At 43.8% G+C, this 16,113-nt stretch overlaps 1 protein-coding gene across 1 annotated transcript in view; it reads left to right on the top strand.

Moving 5' to 3' along the window:
* The first annotated feature begins 1,029 nt into the window (after positions 1–1,029).
* Positions 1,030–16,113, top strand: part of LOC126417148 (acylcarnitine hydrolase-like) — a 164,545-nt gene continuing 149,461 nt past the window's right edge. The window contains exons 1-3 of the mRNA XM_050085045.1: positions 1,030–1,086; positions 3,531–3,668; positions 14,810–14,944. Of these exons, the coding sequence (XP_049941002.1) occupies positions 1,030–1,086; positions 3,531–3,668; positions 14,810–14,944 (330 nt within the window). The remainder of the gene's footprint in view (positions 1,087–3,530; positions 3,669–14,809; positions 14,945–16,113) is intronic.

Genomic DNA, 16,113 nt, shown 5'->3' with positions numbered 1-16,113 from the left:
TCAGGCGACAGTGAGGAGACATATCTTCGACCGGGACACTCACTGGTTGGAGTATAACTGTCTTCAGTGATGAGTCCCGGTTCGAATTGACCCTCGATGGCCAGCGGTCTTCGGCCTGGAATCTCGCTGACTGGAGTATAATTGTCTTCATTGACGAAGCCCGCGTCGAACAGAGTCCCGATGACCGATGAAGACGTGTTTGGAGACGTCATATGGCCTGACAACTGGGAGTGGTGGTCTGGGACGCCATTTTTTACATAGCAGGACCCCTTTGGTTGTCATCCGTGTCACCTTTACAGCACAGCGGTAAGTCAACGATATTCTACAACCCGTCTTGTTGCTATTCATGCAGCAAGATAATGTGCGGCCGCAAAAGGAGTGAGTTTCTACTGCATGTCCTCGTGTTTGCGAAGCCCTACCTCGGCCACCAAGGTCGCCTGAGCTGCCCTCAGCTGAGAATTTTGGAGGATTAATGGTGGGGACTTTCAACCAGCTCGGTATTTTGACGACCTAAGGCGCCAGTCGAACAATATTAGGTTCGATATCCCTTAGACGGACATCCCCCAATGCCAAGTCGAATAGCTACTTGCATATGCGCCAGAGATGCACCGACACATTAGTGACCTTCTCAGTTTGTGAAGCTCTTTCCCTTGAATAAATCATCAAATATTTCTATGCATGTACATCTCCGATTTCCGTCCCATTCGGATAATTCCTTCACGTAGAGTATTTTTTGCTTTTTTTCTTGTCCTTATCTCACGAGAACGAAGTTTCCATTCTATCTCGAGTGCAATGGGTCAGAGAAAAGTAAACGCTGGGAAAAACGAGAACTATCTGTAGAGATAAGAGATGAGCACTTCTTACTGATAAACCCTAGAGTAGTTTTTTTTTAACTTAAATTTATCTCTTTCTCAATCAGTGTATCGACACGAGAGCTGATACGCGTCACCACACATTGCTATATAAAGACAACAGCGCTAGTTGGTACAGTAGTCACGAGGCATCTTCTGTTCTCGTCACGGCACAGATATGACGTCACTTGTTTCCTCAGTATTTCTGCTAGTCGTCGCCCTGGCTGGCTACACGGTGAGTTCAGACATTGCGCCGTTGTCCAGCAAAGGGTACATAGTTCATTTTAACAGAATATTCCGTCGGTTCTTGGTAGAACAACATTATAATAATAAATGAAAAGCACCAGTTTGCTTTTGTTCTACAATATTACTTTTATTGCTAACCGGTTTACGCCTTACAAGGCCATCTTTATATAAATGTCTGAAGATGGCCTTGTAAGCCGAGAACCGGTTAGCAATAAAAGTAATATTGTAGAACAAAAGCAAATGGGTACATAGTTCATTGTTTCGTTTAATACAATCTTATTTTCTTATTCCTGTCAAGTTCAACGCATTATCTACACTAGCTGTAATAAATTACACGTATAAGATGGACACGAATTTTCTTTAACTTGTCGGATTCACCTGTAAAACATCTATTATCCATACGTTCCAATGCATTTTCACTTCAGATTGCATCATTCCTGACCATTTTAATTTTCGTCTTTTTTACGATATTTCAGAGAGCTACAGGTTTTTGTGTTTCTCCACTGTCTACAAGTCAGTTTCATGCAGGTGTTTCTTCCGGATGAACAGCTTCAGGAAAGGACTGACAGTTAATCCTCATTACTGTCGACATTTTGCCATTCACTACTGAATGATCGCCTCGCTCAGTAAGTGTAGAGGTCTCGCTCTGTGCACATCTACGTTGTTTCTGGATCACCTACCAATAGTTGGTCGTCTTCAGCTATCGCTTGGAATCGAGAAAGGTGCAACAGCGGTAAGACACTGGGCTCGCATCGGGAGGACGGCAGCTCTAAACCCTGTCGGGTCATCCAGGTTTAGGTAATCCGTGATTTATATAAATCACTTAAGCCACATGCTGGATGGTTTCTTCGTAAGGACATGGCCAATTGTCCTTCGCTATTCTTTCTCACACCGAGCCTGTGTTCAATCACTTACGACCTTGCCGTCGACGGGAAGTCAAGCTATAAGCTTCCTTCTATTCTCATTGATATGTATGTCAACCAGTAGGTGGGCTAGATGTTCCGTCTATATTCAGTAAATTTTCACTATACTTATAACTATATATTCAACCTCAGTCTCTTTCCCAGTCCGTTTTTTGTTACTCTGTTCTGTTGGTAATTCAAAATACGCATTTCTCTACAGAATGTCCAGAAGGCCTCACTTATTTAATAATTTTCACACTACTTGTTCATGCGTCAGCACCGTAAGTTACAGGTGTTTGCCATTCCCGATAAAGCTGAAACTTTATTCCAAAAACGTACAGAGTGGTTCATGGATGTGGAACCACTCACCTAAAAGCCATTAAGATGGATAAATGAAGTCACTTAGTTTAAGTCTGATGGGGAGGAAACGTATGAGGCTATGTTACCAAAGTTTCGGCCATTTTGGTAACCACTACCTTGGATACAACTCGTAATTTCCGTACTGAAGAAGCGATTCATTTTCCATATCAAACACGTAGGGATTTACTCGAGCAAAACGATGGTGTCTTTGACAGAGTATTGCTTTCCTCAATATCGAGTTTCTTCGCGTTTTGTACCAAACAAAGCAACTGCTGGTGATAACTCATAAAGGCTGCAGTATGTGCTCGACTCGACATGTTGGCCAGCACGTTGTAAGGTTTTTACTATCCACTTCGCACGCTGCTCAAGGTCACTTATCAAAACATATCTGGCAATGCTGCGACTATCCACTGCTAGATGTGTGCAGGGTTTATGATCTTCACTGCATACACAGCTTCACATGGCGTCAAAAACAGCAATCTAATTAAATCGGAGGAACACTGCGGACTCTAGACCTCGACGACCTGTAAATGTGCGCTCAAAATTTTTGATATTGAGCTACTACTGACCCCAGTTCCCTGAGAGAAGCGATGAGCACTGTGCTCTGGACTGTTCCTGAAGGACGCCGGAACAGCTATTCATGTGGTTTCATGTGTAGCCGTTTTAGACCACCCAACCTTCAGGTTACCGCGACAGAACCTGTTTTATGCAGTTTCTCGAGAAGTTCCATGACCGTATTGCGGATAAAGGCTGCTCTGTTTTGGTCACATCAGTTTTAACTCATCTACTTTAACACGGGCGCTCCTAAACCCTTATATTTGTACGACCTCAGTGCGCTCGGCTTGGATTAACACGATCAGCTTCACGTCACCCGTAAGGAAGAAGTATCAGTTATGACTCGAGAATAAATGAAGCTATGCACAAATAAAAGGCGTCACTATTTTTTATCGTGTTATTCACTGTTTGATATGAAAATCTACGAGTTGCATACAACATGGTGAGTTACTAAATGGCCATTGTTCTGTTTAGCCACCTGTGTCTGTTTTAGAAGGCCGGTTCCACGCCTGTGGACGACCATGTATTTCGTTTTACAGCTGGTACTCCAGGAAAATATTTAACCACAGTGTAATATTGAGGTATGGTCTCTAACTCTGTGTTCATATTTTTGTAGGTGGGGCAATACGCAACTGTGCAGACAACGTACGGAGCTCTGCGGGGCGTGGCTAACACCACACTCAACGGAACGTCGTACTACCAGTTCTCTGGCATCCCATTTGCAGCGCCCCCTCTCGGTGAACTTCGCTTCAAGGTGAGAACCAAGTCCTTTAGAATACTGAGTGGCACATTGCATAGTGGGTGTGCTATAGTGAGTTGGTGGTTCTGTGATTGATATCAAAATCGAGAATGTGAGGCTTACAGTTATTCGCCTACCTAGGACGCCCGATTAGAGAAACCACATTTCGTCCCAAACGCGCTCTTATATTCTACTGAGGAAATAAAAGAAATTTCACACCAGCAACAAGTATGAGGTGCTTTTGCGCAAACAAACAAAAATGTGTGTGAAATCTTATGGGGCTTAACTGCTAAGGTCATCAGTCCCTATCCTTACACACTACTTAACCTAAATTATCCTAAGAACAAACTCACACACCCATGCCCGAGGGAGGACTCGAACCTCCGCCGGGACCAGCCGCACAGTCCATGACTGCAGCGCCCTAGACTGCTCGGCTAATCCCGCGCGGCTTTGCGCAAACTAATCTTCTGCAATCCATGCTGCTACAGGATCTAAATGACAGAATAGTATTACATGGCACGAATGCTCTTCCTGTGTCCCTCTGAAGTGCTTTCAGAAAATGAGGCCGAATCCGGGGGAAAGAAACTTCCAGTCAAATTTACCGCATCGCATACTTGGGGGTGTGGAGGATAATATTTCTTCATGACATTACTTGTCAGTATGGCTTATATCAAGGGGACTGTACGCTACGTACAGGGACGACGTGTCTATTACTAGCATCATACGTGTTTTTATAGTCCAGTGAATCTATTGTTACTGAGCACTTAATTGCTACTAGGCACTGGATAAGGACAGTAATGTAATCTAGGCCTTCACGTCAAGTTTCTAGAACAATGATATCAAGAAAACTCTAGGAATACGGCTAGAAGATAATGCAATCATTGTGTTGGTTTTTGCTGATTTAAAACGTGATTCTCAACCTTCTCCCAAGGAAGACTTCTGAGCGTAATTTTACAGCAGTTGATTTTTTGATAATTGGAAAGCACTGCCTTCAGCAAAAGGTATTGGTCCTTTGTAACAGAATATTGCAGCTATTTTCAATTCTGTTCGTATACATCTATGGATAATATATGAGATGAATACGATCCCCCTCCCCCCCCCCCTGCCTCTCTCTCTCTCTCTCTCTCTCTCTCTCTCAGTAACGGTAATGGCTGACGTGCAGGAAGCTCCACCCAGATGTCTCGTATTCACTGCACGTATGATGACGAGTTTCCCATCAGGGAAATAAATGGAAGGACAAAGTCAATTTAAGCAGGATTCATACTCAAAATTTAATACATCATTCAGTAATAGCTCCCTCTTTACAATTTGATTTAGATGTTGCATAGTCTGTGTTTACAGAGAGCTACCAGAGTTTTTGGGGCATATGTTACTGACAGTTAATTTCATTTGTAGTCGAGCTTTTATTTTAATAGACCGCTTCAGCCTCACGCTACATCATCTTACATGCACTTGAGACTTGCTGAATATGGCCTTGTATGTAGCCGAAACTGGACCTTTTTTAAAAATTAAAAATGAGTTCTTACGACTGGGACTGCTGCTACTGACACCGCATTGTAGTCAGCGCAGCGGTGAAACATCAGGCTAAAGCTTCTGTGAACGACTACACAGGTAATTAATACATCGATTCTTTCTTGGTTGATAATCCATGTTTGATTGCGTGTTATACTTCATCACAGAGTGTCTCGCTCAAAATTTTCTTTCTGTAATTTATGTTTTTTCTATTTTTAGGTAATGTGCGTGAAGATTTACCTTCTTTTCATTTTGTTTGATGGTTTTCCTGCGTACGATAAACCGTCTGCCTTAATCTCATCTTCTTCATTCACTCTCGAACGCAAGTTTCATCTAATTCCATCGAATATACAACAGAAGACGCGCTTTATATACATCTTTTCGTAATAAATTTCTTACTGCTGTTTCTTGTTTTTCAAGGAAATGAAATAAAATTTATGTAGTATGCAGACACAACGTCCATGAGTTGTGGTTTACCTTTCAGCGTAATATCCATCCTGTTAGACAATTTTCTTAATATTTCCACAAAGCGGATGGGAAAAATCCTTGTCTCTGTTTTCCGGCTACTGGAGAATGTAAAATTTCTGTCTCGGCATTTCCAAAGCGTCGGCGACGTTTCACGTGCTTTAGTGGTAAGGACAGACGGTAGGCCTGTACGAAATGTAGTCTTGTCAAAACCATACATGTCAAGATAACGTGGTAGTGTATGTGTATGAATTATACTCTGAAGTGCCAAAGAAACTAGTAGAGGCATGCGTATTCAAATACAAAGGAATGTAAAAGCCGCGTGGGGGAGACGCACTGTTTGAGGCGCCAAGTCACGGATTGTGCAACTCCTCCCGCCAGCATGCCTCCCTCACGCTCGTGTGTGTGTGTGTTGTTCTTAGCATACGATAGTTGAAGTTAGTTTAAGTAGTGTGTGAGTCTAGGGACCGATGACCTTAGTAGTTTGGTCCCTTAGGAATTTACACATATTTGCACATTTATGGGGTATATAAACAGTCAGAATACGGGGCTGCTGTCGACAACGCCTAAATAAGACAACAAGTGTCTGGCGCAGTTGTTACATCGTTTACTGCTGCTACAATGGCAGCTTTTCAATATTTAAGTGAGTCTAAACGTGGTGTCATACTCGGCGCACGAACGACGAGACACAGCATCTCCGATGTAGCGTTGAAGTAGAGATCTTCCCGTAATACCATTTCACGAGTGTACCGTGGATATCAGGAATCCGGCAAAACTTCAAATCTCTGACATCGCTGCGAGGAGAGAAAGATCCTGCAAAAACGAGACCAACGACGACTGAAGAGAATCGTTCAACGTGACAGAAGCCCAAACCTTCCGCAAATTGCTGCAGATTTCCATGGTGGGCCATCAACAAGTGTCAGCGTGCGAACCATTCACTGAAATATCATCGATACGGGCTTTCAGAGACGTTGGCCCATTCGTGTAACTTTGATGACTGTATGACACAAACTTTACACCTCGCCTGGGACCGTCAAAACCGACATTGCAATGTTGATGACTGTTAGCATGTTGCCTGGTCGGACGAGTCTCGTTTCAAATTGTATCGAGCGGATGGACGTGCATGGGTATGGAGACAATCTCATAAATCCATGGACCCTGTATGTCAGCAGAGGACTGTTCAAGCTGTTGGAGGCTCTGTAATGGTGTGGGGTGTGTGCAGTTGGAGTGATGTGGGACTCCTGATACGCCCAGATACGACTCTGACAGGTGACACGTACTTAAGCACTCTGTCTAATCACCTGCATCCATTCATCTCCATTGCTCATTCCGACGGACTTTGGATATTTCAGCAGGACAATGCGACACCCCACACGTCCAGAATTGCTACAGAGTGGCTCCAGGAACACTCTTCTGAGTTTAAACACTTCCAATGGCCACCAAACTCCCCAGATATGAACGTTATTGTATATATCCGGGATGCCTTTCAACGTGCTGTTCGGAAGAGATCTCCACCCCCTTGTACTCTTACGGATTTATGCACAGCCCTGCAGGATTCATGGTGTCAGTTCCCTGAAGTACTACTGCAGACCTTAGTCGAATCCGTGCCACGGCTCATCTCCTTGTTTACGGGGTCGTACACGATATTAGTCAGGTGTACCAGTTTATCTGGGTCTTCAGTGTACAGTATAAGAGCAATCAACCATTGGTAATTTGTTTGAAACTAAACTTATTGATCAAGAACTGGAGACCACGCTGCACAGCATGTGCCTTCATCTGGGTGCGATATGTAGTGGCATGGAGTCAGTACTTAGCTCTTCCGGTCGTTGTCGACTTTCCAAACCTTGGAGCTTCGACTTCCACTTAAGTAGTTCTGTGTTGGCATCATGAAGCTGAGTGCATCCCATTCCATTACTTCTTCCAAAGAAAAATCCTTGTCAGTGCCAGGAATTGTACGTAGGTTCTGCACATGAAAATCGGACTTGCTGACCACTCGGCTCACGTGGCGTGTAAAGTAAAAGTAAAGCTAACTCACTCTTTGATATTTGTTGATACTTCCATTTATCAACTTCTTCGAGGTAGTTTCCGTGGTTTCAGTTAGAACTATAGTGTATAGGCTGCAGTTTTCTTAAACACACGCACTGTTTGGATGAGACCAGGCAGCAAGCTCTTTTAAGAATATTTGACGGGGACTACAAGTTAGTCGACAAAATGTTATGTAAAGAAATAGAATAGTTTACTTTTTAACGCCTGTAACAATTTTCATTCATTTGTTAATAGATTTAACTTCTTTCTTTCTCCTTATCAACACTTGTTAGCGTTATGTTTCGATGAGATAAAACGCAACAATATTCTACCTTTTGTTGATTATGGAGCACGTAATTGCACCCGGGATTTCGGAAATTAGCGTTTACCCAGTGCTTAAAGGTTGTTTAATTCGTTTTCAGTAAGAATTGTTTAGTTGGAAATTTTAGAGGAAATACACAAGTAACAATCTTGTCGAGGATGTGTGACTCTCAAGTCAGCGTAAATAATTGATTTATAAAGTTTTTTTCTTAAAAATCTGAAAAGTAAGAGTGCTGGCCGTATTAAAAATATGTCAAGACTTGTCATCCATATCTTTAGGTCTCGTTGCGGCGGCGCGGTTTCTTTCGTCCATTACCTGCTCCTACCTGTGAACACGTTGCAGCAGATCGCTGTTAGAAAAGCCGAGCAGAAACCTACCGTACTGCAGCTCGCATCAGGCTGAATGCAACGTTACTATTCTAAGAACCGGAAAAGGTCTTAATTTTGAATGAAAAGTAGAAATACTGGCAAAACTTCGGTACATTCTGAACATTGAGATGTACACGTTCACTGCCAAGCCGGTGCTAATCTTAACACAGTCACGCACAAACCTTTTCATTCACGTTAGCAAGTTTATGGCAACGTATTTCCCGAAATCTGAACAGCTACTAAACAAGGATTCTTCTTCAATGAAAATGCTCGCCATACTATTAAGTTTAGCGGTGTCTAATGCACTCAGGTTTTTAAGCACCGATCTGCTCAATATACCACACGGAATTACTGTCTTTTCTCATACACAAAATTACTTAAAATCCGTAAATTCTGAAAAAAAACACAGGAATAAATATGCCTTCACCTTAAAACACTTTTGAAACATGTAGCACAAATAAAACCGGCAAATTACAACATCATTGGTAGCTCATACTACACACAACCGTACCATCGAAAGGCTGGGCTCCGAATCCCTTAGACTGCTGTAAGCATTCTATATCACCAAGAGGAAGAACACTCCGTTGTGATCGGTCTATCTTCTTTAAGGCCAATAGAAAAACATTATTCTCCCGCTTTATTCCGCACTTTTCATGATTAACCAATCGACAAATAACACACTTTCGAACTGTACTTTTTCCCGAAATAAATATTAAAAATTCTGATATTCTGTTTATACTTAACGTAATTAATATTTTCATTTGCACTCGAATTAGCTTTCCATTTACCTTAAACTTATTTAACACATTATGATACAAAATTCCCCGTAGTTTGTATTCACATTCTCTTAAAACTTCGTATAGCGTTCATCAGTAGAACAATGATCTACATGTTTACTTTAGACCACATTCACGCATCAGTCAGAATACTAAAAGCATATGCAACACTGTACAAACATAAATAAACAAAAAAGCCTTCAAGAAATCAACAGAACAATTCCAAAATATTTATCTTGGCCTGTTTCTTAAATGTTTATGTGCATTACTGGACGCTGGTGGTCAAAATTTTTAACTACATTATAGTTCTTTCTGTTTAGCCCTGTCCGCTACTACCCTCTAGCAAATGAAAATTAGAACTACGTACACGACTGAATCCGCTTCAGACCATCTGTCAGTCTGCACGCATGAGTCATTCTGCCGATACACAGGCTCTAAACGGGTGCGATATGAAGCGCCACACCTCACCGAGAGTCTGGTTCTTCAGTGTCATGCGAGAGGGCAAGGTCATTTGACGTGGAAACTATGTACAGACATTCTCAATTTTTCATCGGGGGACTATTGTGTACTGCAGACCAGATTTTTAAACTTTCTCTAAAAAGAATCGTGAAGGCCACCATGACCATATCATCCTTAGCCGACGAAACACAATCACCGTTACTTCTCCTGAGGGGTGCATGGTATTTTCCTTGGTGATATTTCATGACGCCACCAACCGCCTTTGCACCTCAGGTTCAAAACTACGAACCGACGTCTCCGATCTTCTACTCTGCGTAATATAAGAGATTAGCTGTTGCTTTTTCCGTCTTTCACTCTGATCGGTCAGCATTTCCGGTAATCTACACGCGCAAACTATGGAATATCCCAGTCGTCATTTGGCAATCGGATTAACTCTACCAGTGAAATGTCAACAACACATCTACACTCCTGGAAATTGAAATAAGAACACCGTGAATTCATTGTCCCAGGAAGGGGAAACTTTATTGACACATTCCTGGGGTCAGATACATCACATGATCACACTGACAGAACCACAGGCACATAGACACAGGCAACAGAGCATGCACAATGTCGGCACTAGTACAGTGTATATCCACCTTTCGCAGCAATGCAGGCTGCTATTCTCCCATGGAGACGGTCGTAGAGATGCTGGATTTAGTCCTGTGGAACGGCTTGCCATGCCATTTCCACCTGGCGCCTCAGTTGGACCAGCGTTCGTGCTGGACGTGCAGGCCGCGTGAGACGACGCTTCATCCAGTCCCAAACATGCTCAATGGGGGACAGATCCGGAGATCTTGCTGGCCAGGGTAGTTGACTTACACCTTCTAGAGCACGTTGGGTGGCACGGGATACATGCGGACGTGCATTGTCCTGTTGGAACAGCAAGTTCCCTTGCCGGTCTAGGAATGGTAGAACGATGGGTTCGATGACGGTTTGGATGTACCGTGCACTATTCAGTGTCCCCTCGACGATCACCAGTGGTGTACGGCCAGTGTAGGAGATCGCTCCCCACACCATGATGCCGGGTGTTGGCCCTGTGTGCCTCGGTCGTATGCAGTCCTGATTGTGGCGCTCACCTGCACGGCGCCAAACACGCATACGACCATCATTGGCACCAAGGCAGAAGCGACTCTCATCGCTGAAGACGACACGTCTCCATTCGTCCCTCCATTCACGCCTGTCGCGACACCACTAGAGGCGGGCTGCGCAATGTTGGGGCGTGAGCGGAAGACGGCCTAACGGTGTGCGGGACCGTAGCCCAGCTTCATGGAGACGGTTGCGAATGGTCCTCGCCGATACCCCAGGAGCAACAGTGTCCCTAATTTGCTGGGAAGTGGCGGTGCGGTCCCCTACGGCACTGCGTAGGATCCTACGGTCTTGGCGTGCATCCGTGCGTCGCTGCGGTCCGGTCCCAGGTCGACGGGCACGTGCACCTTCCGCCGACCACTGGCGACAACATCGATGTACTGTGGAGACCTCACGCCCCACGTGTTGAGCAATTCGGCGGTACGTCCACCCGGCCTCCCGCATGCCCACTATACGCCCTCGCTCAAAGTCCGTCAACTGCACATACAGTTCACGTCCACGCTGTCGCGGCATGCTACCAGTGTTAAAGACTGCGATGGAGCTCCGTATGCCACGGCAAACTGGCTGACACTGACGGCGGCGGTGCACAAATGCTGCGCAGCTAGCGCCATTCGACGGCCAACACCGCGGTTCCTGGTGTGTCCGCTGTGCCGTGCGTGTGATCATTGCTTGTACAGCCCTCTCGCAGTGTCCGGAGCAAGTATGGTGGGTCTGACACACTGGTGTCAATGTGTTCTTTTTTCCATTTGCAGGAGTGTATTATACGATATACACTGTGGTGCAAAAAGTCGTGGGATACCTCCTAACATGGTGTCGAATCTCTTTTTACCCGGTGTAGTGCAGCTACTCGCCGTGGCATGGGTTCAACAAGTCGTTGGAAGTCCCCTGCAGACATATTGAGCCTTACGGCGTCTATATCCGCCCGTAATTGAGGTAGTGTTATCTGTGCAGAGTATTGCGCACGAACTAGCCTCTCGATAAAGCCCTATAAATGTCCTATGGGATTCGTGTCGGGTTATCTGGGTGGCCTAATCATTCGCTTGAATTGTCCAGAATGATGTCCAAAACCAATGGCGAACATTTCTGGCCCGGTGACATGGCCCATTGTCAAAATGGCTCAAATGGCTCTCAGCACTATGGGACTTAACATCTATGGTCATCAGTCCCCTAGAACTTAGAACTACTTAAACCTAACTAACGTAAGGACATCACACAATACCCAGCCATCACGAGGCAGATAAAATCCCTGACCCCGCCGGGAATCTAACCCGGGAACCGGAGCGTGGGAAGCGAGAACATGCACTGTCATTTCCATCCTTGTTGGCGAACATGAAGCCCATCCATTACCGAAAATGATCTAGAGGTATCCGAATACAACAGTTTCAGCTGGACCAATGGGCCAAGTCCATTCCATGTAAACACAGCCCACACGATTATGGAGCCACCACCAGCTTGGACCGTATCTTGTTGACGACGTGGATCCATGGCTGCGTCTAGTCTGTGCCACGCTCGAATCCTACAATCAGCTCTTACAACTCAAATCGGGACTCAACTGACCAGGTAACGGCTTTCCAGTCGTCTAGGTCCACCCAATACGTTAATGAGTACAGCAGAACACTACAGGTGATGTCATGTAATAACAAAAGCACGTCGGCCATCTTCTACCTTTGCCCATTAATACCAAATTTCGCCGTTTTGACATAAGGGATACGATTCTCGTACGTCCCACACTGATGTTCAAAAGTTCAAATGTGTGGGAATTTCTAAGGGACCAAACTGCTGAGGTCATCGGTCCCTAGGCTTATACACTACTTAAACTAACTTTAACTTATGCTAAGAACAACACCGACAGCCATGCCCGAAGGAGGACTCGTCGACCCTCCGGCGTTGGGGCCGCGCACTCTGTGACATGGCGCCCAATACCACGCGGCCTCTCAGCGCGGCCCAACACTTATTTCTGCGTTTACTTCGCGCAGGGTTGCTTGCCTGTAAGCACCGAAAAATCTGCGTAAACGCTGCTTCTCTCGATTATTAAGCGAAGACCGTCGCCCAATGCGTTGTCCCTAGTGAGAGATAACGCTTGGAATTTGGTATTCTCGACACACTATTCGCACTGGGATTTCGGAATGTTGAACTCCCTAACGATTTCAGAAACGGCATGTCCCATGTTTCTACTTCCAACTACCATTCCGCGTTCAAAGTCTGTTACTTCCAGTTGTGCGGCCATAATCGTCTCGGAAACCGTTTCAAATGAACCACTTGAGTGCCAATGACATCTCCGCCAATGCACTTCTCGTATATTTTTTTGTACGCGATACTACCATTAATCTATGTATATGCGTATTCGCATGACTGCTGTCACGTCAGAAAAAATGTATCTGGGCAGTAGTGCGGTGGATACGTGCACATTAAACGCTATGTTTTCTGCTACAAGGAAGATACAGGGCGTATGCTCTCTCTTATCAAAAAAGTACATGCCATCTCACCGTGGTTGGCACAAATAGTGTCTAGCATAGTACGGTTGCTATGTGGAACTACAAGAATGTTAGATCGGTCTCCGCGCTTTTGATCAGAGGACAACATTCACTTCCAGTTGCATACAGTGAAAAATCCAACGACATGTGCTGCTTTTTCCAGACTTTAATGTCAGTTCGAGTTTTATCCTCAGAATTCAAGTCGTTATTCATTATGTATGGAGCAACGGCAACCTGTTTGCCGATGATACAAACATTGCAATAAATAGCAAATCAAGTGTAGTCTTAGAAAGATCAGCAAATAAAATATTTGTGGACATTAATCATTGGTTCCTAGCCAATTCTTTGTCACTAAACTTTGAAAAAACACACTACATGCAGTTCAGAACTTGTAAGGGGTGTCCCAAGAGTATATGTCTAACATTCGATAACAAGAAGATACAAGAAGTGAACAGTGTTAAATTCTTGGGATTACAGCTTGATAATAAATTCAACTGGGAGGAGCACACCACAGAACTGCTGAAGCCTCTTAACAAATCTCTGTTTGCAATGCGAATTTTGTCAGACATAGGGGATATAAAAATGAAAAAGCTGGCATACTATGCTTACTTTCATTCCATAATGTCATATGGGATTATTTTTTGGGGTAATTCATCAAGCCAAGCTAAAGTTTTCCGGGCACAAAAACGTGCAGTAAGAGTTGTATGTGGTGTGAGCTCAAGAACATCCTGCAGAAGGCTGTTTAGGGAACTAGGGATACTAACTACTGCTTTCCAATATATTTATTCCTTAATGAAATTTGTCATTAAAAATATATCACTTTTTCAAACCAACAGCTCAATTCATGTAATCAATACTAGAAATAAGAATAATCTTCACAAGGATTTAAAGTCACTTAGTCTTGTACAAAAAGGTGTGCATTATTCAGGAACACACATTTTCAATAACTTGCCAGCAGCCATAAAAAGCTTAACAACCAATGAAATTCAGTTTAAGAGAAGCCTAAAGGATTTATTGGCGGCCAACTCCTTCAACTCCATTGATGAATTTCTTAGTAAAACCAACTGATTTGAATATAAGTTCAACATAACTTCTGCACAGTTTCAGTGCAGTAATGTGTTCATTGAAAATTTGTGTGTGTGTGTGTGTGTGTGTGTGTGTGTGTGTATGTGTGTGTGTAAGTATAATATAAGTACAACATAACTTCTGCACAATTTCAGTGCAGTAATGTGTTCATTGAAAATTTGTGTGTGTGTGTGTGTGTGTGTGTGTGTGTGTGTGTGTGTGTGTGTAAGTATAATCCAACTTCTGCACTATTTCAGTGCAGTAATGTGTTCATTGTAAATAAGTATTACAGTAGTTGTATTACATGTTTATTACCTTATAAATAAATAAAAAACTTTTTTATTTTAAATTCAGTGCATTAGTATTTGTAAAATGACTCTTAGTGTTCATTAAAAAATGACGATCGTTCCACTTGGGACCTGTGGAATGGTACATTAGCTTATTTGTTTTAGTTGTAAATATTTGTCATGTATTGTTGTTTTTCTGACATGTTCCACATCCTGGAGGACCTCCTCACTACGGATCAATTGGAATGAAAGTAAATCTAATCTAATCTAAACAGCCGCCACAGCCGCCAGCTGCCTGGGAAGGAGTGAGGGACGCTGTGGAGGAGGTTGGCACCACCTGTTACCAGGACCGAGATGGCTACCTGTTCGGAGAGGAGGACTGCCTCTACCTCAACGTCTACACCCCTCAGGTACGCTCGCCACCTGCTGACTTTCCTCTGTGTTCACGAACCCAGCAAACTCTTGAGGTGAAGCAAGTGTTAGATTTACTAAATGTCGCATTATAACAACTGTGTCTTACGTCAGTCTGTAGGCTTTGATGATAGTTATCATCGAAGGTAAAATCTTCTACTTTGCTACGCCAAATCATATTTCTCTTCAAATTTCTTCTTCACAGGTGACGTTTCGACTCATCTGGTGGCATCTTTTTCTGTAAATTGGCTTTTCAATTTCGGAGAAAAAATCTGAAGATGAGCATGACGTCGCCTAAGAACCGACAATATTTTCCCTTCTATTGTTTTTTAGCTTACAGTAACTTAAACATATGCAATGGTCAAAAACTGTTTTTAATTCACCTACATTCCATTTGGTGTTATGTGAATAGAGAATAATTTATAATTACACTGCACAAGGCACGTGTGACAGAGTCACGTTCGTAAATTTCAGACGCGGTTGCGTGTGACTGTCATGGGGAATTAAAACGTATTTTTTCAAACTCAAAACGGCCAGAGAGGCCTTTCACATCTGAAAGATAATGTCTATTCAAATTTCGCATCAGTCGCATAAGAGTAAGGCTAGTAGCGCCACCATGAGGATGAAAAATCAGGTTTGCTGTAAGTACACGCTGTAACGGTCGTGAGCGATAGTTACCTTTGAGGTTATACGTGGTGAGTTGATGTTCGTCAAGATTGCCTTTAAAGCGACAAAGACACCATTATTAGCACATCACTGAGTTTGAGTGAGGTCGTGTTATAGGGCTACGAGAATTTGATTGTTCATTCTGCGAAATTGCATAAAGACTTTGCAAGGACGTAGTCACTATACACGGTTGCTGGCAGCGGTGGTCATGAGAATGTACGGTCAGATGAAGACCGAGCTCTAGACGACCATATGGCCCTACCAAGAGGGAAGACTGTCATGCTCGGTGCATTGTACTGGAACTGAAGCTACAGTTGGCACCAGAGTGACATAACGAGCTGTTACCTATCGTTTACTTCAAGGACAGCTCCAAACCAGGTGCGCTGCAGCGTGCAATCCACTGATCGCCAACCACCGCCATTTTCTCCGTCAGTGGTGTCAAGCGAGAGCTCACAGGAGGGCAGGGTGGAGGTCTGTTGTGTTTTCCGACGAGAGCTGGTTC

This window comes from Schistocerca serialis, chromosome 8 (assembly GCF_023864345.2).
Source record: "Schistocerca serialis cubense isolate TAMUIC-IGC-003099 chromosome 8, iqSchSeri2.2, whole genome shotgun sequence".
In the NCBI taxonomy this organism is placed as follows: Eukaryota; Metazoa; Arthropoda; class Insecta; order Orthoptera; family Acrididae; genus Schistocerca; species Schistocerca serialis.
This window is presented reverse-complemented; position numbering and strand designations above follow the sequence as displayed.